A 15,553-nucleotide genomic window follows, 5' to 3' on the forward strand; every position below is an offset into this window, starting at 1 on the left:
GCCCGAAACGTTGATTCTCTTGTTCCTTGGATGCTGCCTGACCTGCTGCGCTTTTCTGGCAACACATTTTCAGCTCTGATCTCCAGCATCTGCAGACCTCACTTTCTCCTAAGCTGAAATAGTGCAGACAGTCTGTCCAGGTGGCTGAATCTCCCTTCCTCAAGCTGAAAATCAAGCCAGGATTTATAGGAATCTTGTGCAATTAGGTTGACTAAAATGGGGAAAACGCAATGTATTTGAAAATTAAGTAATCCAGTTATAATGGTGATAATCGCAAAGTAGTTATCAGAAGAATGTCCTGATTGTCAATCCAATGTAACATCCTGGCAGCATGGAACAGTTCTTGATGGGATCAGGAGATTTCAGCTCTCTTCAAAGGTAGGTGAGAATGTCCCTGTTGAAGCAGTAAGGTATTTCCATTGTTTCTTTCCTGTGAGCAAGGTATTCTGCTGCCTCTCTGTCTGGCCTGTCCTTTGTGTGGCTTTGGTATCACTGGGGTACGAGACTGCCCTTAGGGCTTTGGGACAGCTATGTTGATTGGGTCCAGGAAGCTTAGTGTTAGTTTGTTGTGGTTCTGCTCGCCGAGCTGGAAGTTTTTGCTGCAAACGTTTCGTTCCCTGGCTAGGGAACATCATCAGTGCTGTTGGAGCCTCGTGTGAAGCGCTGCTTTGATGTTTCTTCCGGTATTTATATTGGTTTGTTCTTGCCGCTTCCGGGTGTCAGTTTCAGCTGCAGTGATTTGTATGTGGGGTCCAGGTCAATGTGTCTGTTGATGGATGTTCTTGCCGTTTCCGGGTGTCAGTTTCAGCTGTAGTGGTTTGTATATGGTGTCCAGGTCAATGTGTCTGTTGATGGAGTTTGGGGATGAATGCCATGCTTCTAGGAATTCTCTGGCTGTTCTCTGTCTGGCTTGTCCTATGATAGTGGTGTTTTCCCAGTCAAATTCATGTTGCTGGTTGTCTGAGTGTATGGCTACTAGGGATAGCTGGTCGTGTTGTTTTGTGGCTAGCTGATGTTCATGGATGCGGATTGTTAGCTGTCTTCCTGTTTGTCCTATATATTGTCCTACATGTTTACAAAATACCATGCAAGGACTGCACAAAACACTATATAGGACAAACAGGAAGACAGCTAACAATCCGCATCCATGAACATCAGCTAGCCACAAAACGACACGACCAGCTATCTCTAGTAGCCATACACTCAGACAACCAGCAACATGAATTTGACTGGGAAAACACCACTATCATAGGACAAGCCAGACAGAGAACAGCCAGAGAATTCCTAGAAGCATGGCATTCATCCCCAAACTCCATCAACAGACACATTGACCTGGACACCATATACAAACCACTACAGCTGAAACTGACACCCGGAAGCGGCAAGAACAAACCAATATAAATACCGGAAGAAACATCAAAGCAGCGCTTCACACGAGGCTCCAACAGCACTGATGATGTTCCCTAGCCAGGGAACGAAACGTTTACAGCAAAAACTTCCAGCTCGGCGAGCAGAACCACAACAACGGATACCCGAGCTACAAATCTTCAATCAGATTTTAGTGTTAGTTTGTCTTGGGAAGTGTATTTCCTGGTCTGCAAGTGACTATGGTCATGTCTGGTTTCCTTGTCAGTCTGTTCAGTAAATGCTGAGGCTTTTTGGGTGTTTCTTGTATGGTTTGGACAGGCTGGATTTTCTGTGTTCTGTGTCGGCATGCTAAGTGTAGGCAAAGTGGCAGACCTTTTACTGATGCATTAATGCTTATATTATTTCGCGTAACATAAGTAACTGGGAGTGAATAACGTGATATTGAATAATTCAACAGATATGTATTGTAACTAACTATTCTCTACAAACATAATATTCATGAGGCACAAAAGAGCTTGGGCTAACATTATGATGTCAAACTTTAGTTGATCTACGGTAGGACAGAATATGAGATCTTTGTACCTTACATTGCATGCTATGATGCAATGATAATATCATGAGCATGTCTCCTAAAGATGTACTAACCCTGAGGCATAATACAACAGTATGTAACAAGTCCAACAAAGTAGGGTGCAATTCTGGACTTAATTTAAGGAAAAAAAGTTGGGCAGGTGGAAGGAGTGGCAGTAGGAGAGCATTTTGGTGATAATGATCATAATTCAGTTTATTGGGCCATGATCAAGGAATAGGTCAAAGATAGAATAGGAGTTAAAGTTTTTAAAAATATTTTAAAGACCAATTTTACAAAACTGAGAAATGATTTAACAAGAGTCAACTTGGATAAGTTATGTGAAAGTGATGTTCTGCGCATTCGATGGGGAACATTATGGGTTGAGAGGAAACATGTCCCCATAAAGAGGAAGGGTTGGACAGCCAACCCCAAACCTCTTGGATGTCAGGGAAAGAACAGTTTAAAAAAGGCTGAAAAGTGAAGCTTATGTTAGACAAGGAGAACCCATTACTGCAGAAAATAAAGAAGAATATAGACAGTGCAGGAATGAAATCAAAAAATGATGAGCAAAGCAAAGAGCAGGCAAGGAAGAGTATTAACAAGCACAGAGAACCCGAACATGTTCAATCAATACACTCAAAGTAAAAGGATAACTAAAGCAAGTGGGGCCCTTAAAAGACCAAAAACATAAGGTGTCGTGGAAAGGTTTAGATTTGGTTCTTAAAGAATACCTTGCGCCTGTCTTTACAAAAGATGTCCAGTGTAGACAAAGTTTTAAAACCTCACAGCACCAGGTTATAGTCCAACAGATTTAATTGGAAGCACTAGCTTTCACAGCGCTGCTCCGTCATCAGGTGTTGGTTGATGAAGAGGCAGCACCTTGAAAGCTAATGCTTCCAAATAAACCTGTTGGACTGTAAACTGGTGTTATGTGATTTTTAACTTTGTACACCCCAGTCTAACACCGGCATCTTCAAATCAACATAGACAAAGTGGTGGATTAAGAGGAGTGTGAAAGAGCAGATGTGATAAACAAATGGAAATAAGTAGTAGGAGGATTCATTTTCCTGAAAGTGGATAAAACACCTGACCTGGATTAAATGTGTCCCAGAGTGTTAAAAGAAGCTTGGGAGGAAATAGTGGACGCTCTCACTACAATTTCCAATCCTCACTGGACGTAGTTGTGGTGATGCAGGATTGCAAGGTTACTAATGTATTTTTGTTTGAAAAATGAAATGAGAGTTTGGCTTGCAATTATTCAGTCTCTCAGTCCAACCTCTCAGGTTAGACTGAGAGACTGAATAATTGCATGGCAAATTATAGGAATCAATTCTGAGAGAAGAAAATAACTGTCCCTAAAAAGATTGGGAGTAATGAAGGAAGTCAGCCTGTACTTTTTAGCGAAGATTGTGTCAGGTGAGATTTGATTGAATATCCTTCCGAGATAACGAAGAGGATTGATGACGAGAGTGCAGTTGGCCTGGTTATGTAGGTGTTAGTAAGGCTTTTGACAAGGTCCCACATGCAGACTGGTTTAGAAAGAAAGTCTATAGAATCCAAGGTAATGTACAAAAAGTGAATGCAAAGCTTCCTCAGCTACAGCAAGCAAGAAGAAATGGTCAGCAGTTGTTTTATAATGCTGATTCCAGGGAATTGGAGATTAATTCCGATAAATGCGAGTTGCTGCATTTTGGGAAAGCAAATCTTAGCAGGACTTATACACTTAATGGTAAGGTCCTAGGGAGTGTTGCTGAACAAAGAGACCTTGGAGTGCAGGTTCATCGCTCCTTGAAAGTGGAGTCACAGGTAGATAGGAAAGTGAAGAAGGCGTTTGGTATGCTTTCTTTTATTGGTCAAAGTATTGAGTACAGGAGTTGGGAGGTCATGTTGCGGCTGTACAGGACATTGGTTAGGCCACTGTTGGAATATTGTGTGCAATTCTGGTCTCCTCCCTATTGGAAAATGTGTGGAAGTGTTGCTTCTGCAGTAGTCACATACTCAGAAGTCATAAGACTCAGTGTTGCTTCAGCAGAAGTCATATGACTCAACTAACAGGGACGGGGGTGCACGTTAACAATAGACCACAGACAGATGTGGATGTGATTAGATTAGCAGCTGCACAGAGCAACTGCAACTGTCAGGTACAAGGAACTGGATAGGATAAAGATAACCAAATAAGGCAAGAAATAAACATGGGTAGGGGGCCAATAGAATTAGAGTATGGGGAAAAGCAAACAGAGGCGGAATGAAGCTAGGGCTTGTGATAGGCTACGCAAATTAGCAAAATCGACCAATGAGGTGAAAGGGGAAGTACCGAGAGACTCTCAGAGACTGTATAAAAATGCGATGATATTGTTCAGCAGTGTGCCTACTTTGTGGACACCCACTCTTACAAGAACGTATGAATAAAGACTGCTTCGGAATTTGACTCAGACTAAAATTATTTGGCAGTGGGCTTTGTTTCTCACACTATCAGAAAGATGTTGTGAAACTTAGAGTCATAGAGATGTACAGCATGAAAACAGGCCCTTTGGTCCAACCCATCCATGTCGACCAGATATCCCAACCCAATCTAGTTCCACCTGCCAGCACCCAGCCCATATCCCTCCAAACCCTTCCTATTCATATACACATCCAAATGCCTCTTAAATGTTGCAATTGTACCAGCCTCCACCACTTCCATTGGCAGCTCATTCCATACACGTACCACCCTCTGCGTGAAAAAGTTGCCCCTTAGGTCTCTTTTATATCATTTCCCTCTCATCCTAAACCTACGTCTTCTAGTTCTGGACTCCCCGACCCCAGGGAAAAGACTTGTCTATTTATCCTATCCATGCGCCTCATAATTTTGTAAACTTCTATAAAGTCACCTCTCAGCCACCGATGCTCCAGGGAAAACAGCCCCAGCCTGTTCAGCCTCTCCCTGTAGCTCAGATCCTCCAACCCTGGCAACATCTTTGTAAATCTTTTCTGAACCCTTTCAAGTTTCACAACATCTTTCCGATAGGAAAGAGACAAGAATTGCACGCCATATTCCAACAGTGGCCTAACCAATGTCCTGTACAGCCACAACATGACCTCCCAACTCCTGTACTCCATACTCTGACCAATAAAGGAAAGCATACCAAACACCACCTTCACTATCCTATCTATCTGCGACTCCACTTTCAAGGAGCTATGAATCTGCACTCTAAGATTTCTTTGTTCAGCAACACTCTCTCGGACCTTACCATTAAGTGCATAAGTCCTGCTAAGATTTGCTTTCCCAAAATGCAGCACCTCTCATTTATCTGAATTAAACTTCATCTGCCATTTCTCAGCCCTTGGCCCATCTGGTCAAGATCCTGTTGTAATCTGAGGTAACCCTCTTCGCTGTCCTTGAAAGGGTTCAGAAAAGATTTACAAGGATGTTGCCAGGTTTGGAGGATTTGAGCTATAGGGAGAGGCTGAACAGGCTGGGGCTGTTTTCCCTAGAGTGTGGAGGCTGAGGGGTGACATTATAGAGGTTTACAAAATTATGAAGGGCATGGATAGGATAAATAGACAAGTCTTTTCCCTTGAGTCAGGGTGTCCTGAACGAGGGGGCATGGGTTTCGGGTGAAAGGGGAAAGATATAAAAGGGACCTAAGGGGCAACTTTTTCACACAGAGGGTGGTTCATGTATGGAATGAACTGCCAGAGGAAGTGGTGCAGACTGGCACAATTGCACCATTTAAGAGACACTTGGATGGGTATATGAATAGGAAGGGTTTGGAGCGATATGGGCCGGGTGCTGACAGGTGGAACTAGATTGGGTTGGGATATCTCGTCAGCATAGACGGGTTGGACCGAAGGGTCTCTTTCCATGCTGTACATCTCTATGACTCTAAGTTCCACAGGACACAATTCTAGGTCCATCGCTGCTTATGGTATATAGTAATGATTTGGACTTAAAGGTTGGAAGTGTGACCAAGACATTTGACATTAAAATTGGGTCATGTGATTGGTAATGAGGCAGAAAGGTATAAACGGACTGCTGAGATGGCAGAGAAGAACAAATGGAATTGAACTCAAAGAAGTGAGAGGTGGTCAAGCAAATCATAAGGTTTCACAATGACTGGGAGAATACTGAGAGTTGCAGTGGGAGTGATGGAGTTTGGAGTCAGTACACAGCTCCCTGAAGGCTGGATGAGAGGTTGCTAATGTGGTTGAAAAGGGATATGGAGCTTTTATTAACTTTATTAACCAGGGAATGCAGAGAGGTAATGCTGGAACAATGTAAACTATTATAGGCCACAGCATAAGAAATATATGGGGGTTCTGATTACCTGATTATAACAAAGATGTAATTGCATTAGAGAAGGTACACAGGAGATTCACCAGGATGCTGCCCATGCTGGAGAACTGCTGCAATGAGGATACATAGCTTAGGCTGGAGCTATTCTCCTTGGATCAGGGCATGCTAAGGAAAGGTTTGATGAAGATGTGCAGCTTGTGAGATATCAGTATAAAGATGAATGGGAAGGACTCAGCAGAGCCACCAATTTTTAGGGCCCCTGATTGCAAGTGGCTTGTGGAAGGATTATTGGGGATATGAGGAAAGATTTGTTCACCTGAAGGGTAGTAGACATCTGAACCTAGCTGCCTGAAAGGGTAATAGAGGCACAAACTCTCAAGTACATATCTAGATACTTTTAAAACTATTTGAACTCCTATAACCTTCAGCAACATAGGTTCCTTCAAAAGATGATGGAAACAGATCTTGTTGTCATTCAAGTACAAATTGGTGAGAATTCCTTTCAAAAAATGATAATTTGGGACAAGACTTGTACTGAATGTACTTAGAAGCAGCACATAATTTTTAATCAATTGTATCCAAAGCCCATTGAGGTATACCATGCCTCATTTCTGGGTGAAATAAGTTCCACAGAGGCTGGTATCCCATCACCAAGTCACCCTTTGTTTATACATGGAGGATCCCTGATACTGATCCAGCTCCATCAGAACCACATCCTAGAGTGAGCAGAACCTCTGACACGCCTGTTTATATCTATCAGCCAGGGCTCCCTGACTGGACCAGGTTAACAGCCCCAGTCAGGGAACCCATATTCTATGACATCAACCTGGCTGCCCTCATTACAGTCACTACACTGGGTGTCCTGACTAATAGATGGAGACTGATCAGTATGGTTTATTGACAGTTCCACTCCCTTTGTATGTTCCATCTACCAGAATTGCAAAAGGCAAGCTACATGGTCTTTTCCCATTGAGCAATGTTTTGTATGTATTTCAGTTTCAAACTGAGCTACTGGTAAGTAAGTTATTAAGTAAATAATTTGAGACTAGGACCCATGGACACAGCCTTAAAATTAGAGGGGGTCAATTCAGACAGAAATGCGGAGACATTTCTTCAGCCAAAGAGTGGTGGGCCTGTAGAATTCATTGCCACAGAGTGCAGTGGAGGCCAGATTTTAAATGTCTTCAAGGCAGAGATTGATAGATTCTTGATGTCTCGAGGAATTAAGGGCTACGGGGAAAATGCGGGTAAGTGGAGTTGAAATGCCCATCAGCCATGATTGAATGGCAGAGTGGACTCAATGGGCCAAATGGCCTTACTTCCACTCCTATGTCTTAGGTCTTAAATAAAATAATGTTCGATTTTATGATATTTATTCACCCATGTACTGGTATAGGATAGGAAATGCAGGTGTATCAGATCATGATGAAAGAATTATGATATTTGCTGTGCCACAGTGCTAAGACGCCCTAACTAAGTTTATTCATGAGGAATGGCTACATCAATGAGGCAATGAAAAGTTGCCAGAATGTCTAGAACAATGTTTCATTGTAAAGAAGAAAGCAGTAGAAAATTGGAAAGTAAAAGAACATAATCTTCCAACCTCTAAATTGGTATTTATTTATTAAGCGTATAATTTATTTGCTTTATTGCCTGAAACGTCACTGTGCATGGACAATGTAATTAACTCCAATGTATCGTGTAATGTATTTTATCCTGTGGCATTTATTTGACTTTGCTTTTGTTATTAATTTGCAGGTGCTACTCTTTAATGACCAGAATTATGGCATTCACTATGAATACACAATTCCAATCGAGCCAGGTCCAGGAAATCATAGTGCAAAGGCCAATGCTCCTCTCTTTATGTGGACTCACTCTGGTTGGGAAGATTGCGGTGCTATGTGTGGAGGAGGTTTGGAAACAAACTTTTTTTACACGTTATTCTGAAATCGAAACTTGCAAGATAATATTAGTCAGAAATCATTTTTTAGGGCATATATGAAGTAATGCAAAAGTATTTACTGCCTGATTTAGAGGTTGCTTATCAACTAACGTTATTAATGTATAATAAAAAATTACATAGCCTTACATAAAATATAAATAAGAAAATCCAACTTAACTGGATCCAAATTTGCGATGTACAAATACATTTCATCTGTTCTAGTTTCTCATTTCTCTTTTCAGCTTATCTATTACTGCTAATTGATAAAGTTAAAAATCACACAACACCAGGTTATAGTCCAACAGGTTTAATTGGAAGCACACTAGCTTTCGGAGCAACGCTCCTTCATCAGGTGATTGTGGAGGGCTCAATCGTAACACAGAATTTACAGCAAAAATTTACAGTGTGATGTAACTGAAATTATACATTGAAAAATTGATTGTCTGTTAAGCCTTTCATCTGTTAGAATACAGTGATAGTTTTACTTCTTTCATGTGCAAATCACAAAACCCTTCTTTTTATAGTTGCATTCTCGGGTTAGCTGTTAACAATGATGATAGCTAGACAATATGTTGAAGGTGTTGGACCCCTGCGTTCTCTGTTTATGACCTGATGTTTAGATTGATTCTAATCTAAAAAGTCAGATAACAGTGTTTTACATAAATTTTTTGCAGTTTTTGAGCTGAGTTCTACATGAATGTATGCAGTTTTTGAGCAAAGTGCAATGTAACTCTGCAAGTACAAATTCACCCCACACAATATATGTGTGTATGTGGGTCTTTGTGTGTGTGTGTGTGTGTGTGTATGTATGTATGTATGTATGTAGTGTGTGCAGAGTGTCTTAAGTCTGTGAGGGGGTGCATGTGTGAGTGTGGGAGTGTGTGTGTGTGCATGTATGTATGTGTGTGTGTAGTACAATGGTGATCACCTGTAATGTGACATGAACCCAAGGTCCCAGTTGAGGCCCTCCTATGGGTACCGAACTTAGCTATCAGCCTCTGCCTGGCCACTTTCCTCTGCTGCCTGTCCCGAAGTCCACCTTGGAGGATGGACTTTCAGCCTCGGACCTTCGGTGACCCAAGGTGGACTTCGGGACAGGCAGCAGAGGAAAGTGGCCGAGCAGAGGCTGATAGCTAAGTTCGGTACCCATAGGGAGGGCCTCAACCGGGACCTTGGGTCATGTCACATTACAGGTGACCATCATTGTACTACACACACACAGATATTCCTACACACACACACGGACACAGGTACACACAGACATGCACACAGACACACACACACTCTTATAGACACATACACTCCCACACTCCCACATGCACCCTGTCACAGACTTAAGGCACTCTGCACCCACTGCATGCGCACGCGCACACACACACACACACACACACACACACACACACACACACACACACTCACAACCCCCACAACCCCCACTCCAGACTGACACACACACACAGACCCACATGCACACATATATTGTGTGGGGTGAATTTGTACTTGCAGAGTTACATTGCACTTTGCTCAAAAGCTGCATACATTCATGTAGAACTCTGAGCTCAAAAACTGCATGAATTTATGTAAAACACTGTTATCTCACTTTATAGATTAGAATCAATCTAAACATCAGGTCATAGACAGAGAACACAGGGGGCTAACACCTTCAACATATTGTCTAGCTATCACCATTGTTAACAGCTAACCCAAGAATGCAACTTTAAAAAATAGGTTTTGTGATTTACACATGAAAGAGGTGAAACTATCACTGTATTCTAACAGATGAAAAGCTTAACACATAATCAATTTTTCAATGTATAATTTCAGTTACATCACACTGCAAATTTTTGCTATAAATTCTGTGTTACGATCGAGCCCTCCACTACCACCTGATGAAGGAGCGTCGCTCCGAAAGCTAGTGTGCTTCCAATTAAACCTGTTGGACTATATAACCTGGTGTTGTGTGATTTTTAACTTTGTACAGTCCAACACCGGCATCTCCAAATCATGCTAATTGACAAGTTACTTTAAGTAAGTTCATAACTAGGGTGCAGATTGGCTGCTTAGTTATTACTGAAGAATAGCTGAGAAAATAAACTATTTATAAGAACATGTATTGCCGCTGGTTCAGTTTCCACCCACCCAATTAAAGGGTCAAATGTAATTATGAATTTTCACGACCTTTTTGAGAATTCTGGCATATTTTGGACAATACAGTTGTAAAATCAAATGATTGCAAATCTCCTTTAATTCCTGGTCATCCATATCGCAATCTAACACGCTCGCTGGTAGCAATTGAGTCTTCAACCAGGCGGTGATTAGCAGAGGAATAATTTGTCTGCTTTAGAAATTGATGGGATGAAGATCAGATGGGATCAACAGTGATCAAGTAATCCAGTCTCTCAGGTTGCCACCCAAACAAAGAACACTGAAATTCATTCCTTCAGCTATTTACAAAATCACCACAAAGCTGACAACTCAGCTAACATCAGAAACATGAGTTGGAATGATTTGAATGATTGTCTTTCATTGTGACATGTCCTTATCAGGACAGAATTAATGAATTGATGCTTAAGATGATTGTGCATTATAGGATGTGAAAAAAAATCAGACCTCACTATTAAATTAGAAGTTCATGAATTTACTTTGATTCTTCTCACAACTTTCAAAACTGCAGAAGAATCCCATAACAAGACCATATTTGTAGTTTGCTAGGAATAGAGAGAGAGAGAAATCTGATTTGGTGAGTACTGGGTAAAGTTGAATAATTGGTTGCTAGTTTACTGTTCATAGTTAGTAAAAACTACAATGGCAGGAGAACTCAGTTCCATGGAATGCGCCTCCTGCAGTATGTGGGAAATCAGGGACAGGAAGTGCGTTCAGCTGCACCTCCTGATTTACCACATGGAGTTCCTGGACCTGCGGATGAACTCACTGAGAATGTCATGGGTAGCACATTTAGTGAGTTGGTTACATTATGTAAGGGCTGCACAGAGAAGAGTTGGGTGACCACCAGGAAGACTAGTATATGTGACCAGGTATTGCAAGCATCCCCTGTGGTCATTCCCCTCTCACACAGCTATACCGGTATGGATACTATTGTGGGTGGAATGGCCTCTTAGGGGAGAGCAACAACAGCCAAGTACATGGCTCTGCTGCACAGCAGGAAGGGGCAGGGGAGCTGGGAGACTTTCAGTAGACAATAGACAATAGGTGCAGGAGTAGGCCATTCTGCCCTTCGAGCCTGCACCACCATTCAATATGATCACGGCTGATCATCCTCAATCAGTATCCTGTTCCTGCCTTATCTCTATAACCCTTGATTCCACTATCCTTGAGAGCTCTATCCAACTCTTTCTTAAATTAATCCAGAGACTGGGCCTCCACTGCCCTCTGGGGCAGAGCATTCCACACAGCCACCACTCTCTGGATGGCACTCACCCATCAGCTGAAACATGTTTCCTGCCTCCAGAGTGTCTAATCCTTTAATAATGTTATATATCTCAGTCAGATCCCCTCTCAGTCTTTTAAACTCAAGGGTATACAAGCCCAGTCGCTCCAGTCTTTCAGTGTAAGGTAATCCCGCCATTCCAGGAATTGACCTCGTGAATCTACGCTGCACTCCCTCAATAGCCAAAATATCTTTCCTCAAATTTGGAGTCCAGAACTGCACACAGTACTCCATGTGTGGTCTCACCAGGGCCCTGCATAGCTGTAGAAGAACCTCTTTGCTTCTATACTCAATTCCTCTTGTTATGAAGGCCAGCATACTATTAGCCTTCTTCACTACCTGCTGTACCTGCATGCTTACCTTCATTGACTGGTGTACAAGAACACCCAGATCTCTTCGTACTGCCCCTTTACCTAAATTGATTCCATTGAGGTAGTAATCTGCCTTCCTGTTCTTGCCACCAAAGTGGATAACCATACATTTATCCACATTAAACTGCATCTGCCATGCATCTGACTGCTCACCTAACCTGTCCAGGTCACCCTGTAATCTCCTAACATCCTCCTCACATTTCACCCTGCCACCCAGCTTAGTATCATCAGCAAATTTGCTAATGTTATTACTAATACCATCTTCTATATCATTAACATATATTGCAAAAAACTGCGGTCCTAGTACTGATCCCTGCGGTACCCCACTGGTCACTGCCTGCTATTCCGAAATGGAGCCGTTTATCACTACTCTTTGTTTTCTATCAGCCAACCAACTTTCAATTCAAGTTAGTACTTTGCCCCCAATATCATGCGCCCTAATTTTGCTCACTAACCTCCTATGTGGGACTTTATCAAAAACTTTCTGAAAGTCCAGGTACACTACATCTACTGGATCTCCCTCGTCCATCTTCAGAGTTACATCCTCAAAAAATTCCAAAAGATTAGTCAAGCATGATTTCCCAGTAACAGGGGACTCGATTGTAAGGAGAACTAAGAAGGAATTTTGAGGCAGCAAACAAGACTCTCAAATGGTATGTTGCCCCCTGGTGCCAGAGTCAAAGATGTCTCAGAGTGGCTGCAAGGCATTTAAAGGGGGAGGGTGAACAGCCAGCAGGTGTCGTCCATGTCAGGACCAACACTACAGGTAAAAAAATGCAGCCAGAGTTTAGAGTTAGATAGTAAGTTAAAGAGGAAGTCGACTGGGGTTGTAAACTTCAATTACCTTAGTGCTACATGTTACTGTGTATAGGAATAGGAAGATAGATCAGATGAACATATGGCTAATGGCATAGTACAGAAGGAAGAGCTTTAGATTTTTGGATCATTGGAGACGGTTTCTGAGGTAGGTGGGACCGATACGAGGTTGCCTCTGAACAGGATGGGTCAAATATCCTTCCTGAGAGGTTTGTTTATGCTATTTGGAAGGTTCTGAACTAATTTGGAAAGGGATGTGGCACAGAGTAGATTTAAATTTGAGAGCAATGTCCAATCAGATTAGGAGGAATGCTAGGACAGTCCAGTAGGTGGAGAAGCCAAGGGTATGAAAAGGTACATGGGAGAACTGGAAAGCTAAATTACATCTACTTTATGCAAGGAGCCTGACTTAGAGCACTGATCAGCACAAGGGATATGATGTTGTTGCAGAGACATGGTAGAAGAGAGGACAGGACTGGAAGCTCAACAATCCAAGGTTTGGAAGTTTCAGACGTGATGGGGGTGGGGAATGGAATTAAGAGAGGTTATTAATAAAGGCGACTAGCACTGCAATAATGAGGGAGATGCCCTAGAAGGGTCTTCAAAAGTGCAGTAGAGCTTAGAAATAAAAAGCAGTGATTACCTTTCTGGGATTATAATACAGCCCTTCCAACAGTCAGAGGCAGATAGTGAAAAAGATATGAAGGCAAATCACAAAGAGGTGTGACAGAAACAGAGTTATGGTTGTAGGGACTTCAAATTTGGGAACTTTAACTGGGATGGCCTTACTATGGAAGGATTGCATGGGGTGGAATTTTTAAATTGCATCCAGGAAAACTTTCTGTGCATTACATAGATAGTCAGGTTAGAGAGGGGGGTAGCGCTAGATCTAATCCTGGAGAGTGAAGCAGGACAAGTTGTGTAGTGTCAGTGGGTGAACATTTTGGGGACAGTGACAATAACTCTGTAAATTTCAAGTCATTGTGGAAAGGGATAAAGGATTATGCAGAAATTAAATATTTAAATTGGGAGAAGGCCACTTTCAATATCATTAGGATCTGGCAAACATTGACTGGGAGCAGCTTCTTGCAGGTAAGTCTACATTTGGAAAGTGAGAGTTGTTAAACCGTAGTGTAGTGTGAATTCAGGGTCAGTGTGTCCCTCTAAAAGTGAACAGCAAAGGCACCAGATCAAGGGAATCTGGATGTCAAGGATCTGGAGAACATGATAAATAAAATAAAGGAAGCATATGTCAGGTTCAGAGCATTAAAACAGGGTAGGTCCTTTCGAGAGTCTAGGAGGTTCTTTGAAAGGAAAATTAGAAGGATGAAGAGAGGCCACGCAATGTCTTTGGCTGATGGAAAAGCAAAAGGAAAGCCCTAAGGCTTTGTAAGAGTCAGAAGATAACCAAGGACAGGGTGGGACCTGTTAGCAATCTGTATGTGGAACCAGTGATGTGGGTGAGGTCGCAAATGAATATTTCGGATCTGTATCCACAGAGGAGAAAGACATTGAAGCTGGGGATTTTAGTTGGGATGGTGAGGTTATAGAATATGTTAAGATTAATAATGAGGTTTTAACGAGCATATAGCTACATAAATCCTGAGGGCCTGATGGGATGTATCTCAGACTGCTCTGGGAGGCAAGGGAGGAGATTGTTGTGACCTCATGGAGATATTTATCACCTTGCTGGCCACCGATATAGTGCCAGATGACTGGAGGATAGATAATGTGATTCCTTTATTCAAGAAGGTATAGGCCAGGTAATTGCAGACCAGTTAGTCTAATGTCAGTGGCGGGGAAATTATTTATAAAATATTCTGACAGGCAGGGTTAATCAATATGTGGAAAGTCATTGATTAGAGACAGTCAGCACAAATTTGTTCAAAGAAGATCCTGTCTGACTAATTAATTGAGGTTGTTGAAAGGTGATTAAATATATTGATGAGGGAAGAGCAGTTGATGTAGTTTATGTGGACTTCAGTAAGGCCTTTGACAAGGTCCCATATAGCAGGCTAGTCCAAAAGGAAAGAGCACATGGGATCCAAGGCAAGTTGGCAAACAAGATCCAAAAGGTGATGGTGGAGGGTTGTTTTTGTAAGTGGAAGCTATGACCAGCAGTCGACCAAAGGGTTTGGTATTGGGACCCTTGTTGGTTGTTATTTACATTAACAACTTGGATCTGAATGTCGAAGGTACAATTAGTAAGTTTGGAGATGAACCAAAACTTGGTTATGTGGCTGATAGTGAGGAGGATGGTCTCAGGCTACAGTCTGATATTGATCAGCTGGTAAATTAGACAGAATAGCAAATGGAATTGGCAGGGAGGAGCTTGCTGGGGTCCTGCTGGAGGTATTTAATACCTCACTAGCCAGGATGAAATTCACCAACAGCTCTGTTTGGAAAAGCAGCTACAAGATGTATTTCAATGTCTGCTTAAAGAGAAAGACAAAGGTAGAATTTTCCCAGCCTCTGAATGTCAGCAACAGTTGGGAACTACACTGAGAATGGAAGAGTGGCTTCTAGATGTCAAGAAAGAAAAGTCTGATCTTCTGTTAAAGATTTGACAGCCTAGAGGAGAGCCTTAAGCAGTGAGGGACCTATTTACATGAATTACCATCACCTAATCCTACATCATTTATATCCACATTGCTATTTTCCCAAATGACACTGAGAAACTAGACTACCAGATCCTAACACAAAAGAGTCGTTACCTGACTAGTTTCATTGAGGTGTCAGTACCTTAGCTAGAGAGAGATGG

The 15,553-nt window shown here is 42.1% G+C and overlaps 1 protein-coding gene across 3 annotated transcripts in view; it reads left to right on the top strand.

Annotated features, from left to right (window-relative positions):
* The window catches only part of LOC132829666 (A disintegrin and metalloproteinase with thrombospondin motifs 19-like), a 520,482-nt gene that overhangs the window by 397,682 nt on the left and 107,247 nt on the right, over positions 1 to 15,553 (top strand). For all 3 annotated transcript variants that reach the window (XM_060847015.1, XM_060847030.1, XM_060847023.1), the window contains exon 18: positions 7,974 to 8,127. In XM_060847015.1, coding sequence (XP_060702998.1) covers positions 7,974 to 8,127 — 154 coding nt within the window. The remainder of the gene's footprint in view (positions 1 to 7,973; positions 8,128 to 15,553) is intronic.

This window comes from Hemiscyllium ocellatum, chromosome 2 (genome assembly GCF_020745735.1).
Source record: "Hemiscyllium ocellatum isolate sHemOce1 chromosome 2, sHemOce1.pat.X.cur, whole genome shotgun sequence".
NCBI classification, from domain to species: Eukaryota; Metazoa; Chordata; class Chondrichthyes; order Orectolobiformes; family Hemiscylliidae; genus Hemiscyllium; species Hemiscyllium ocellatum.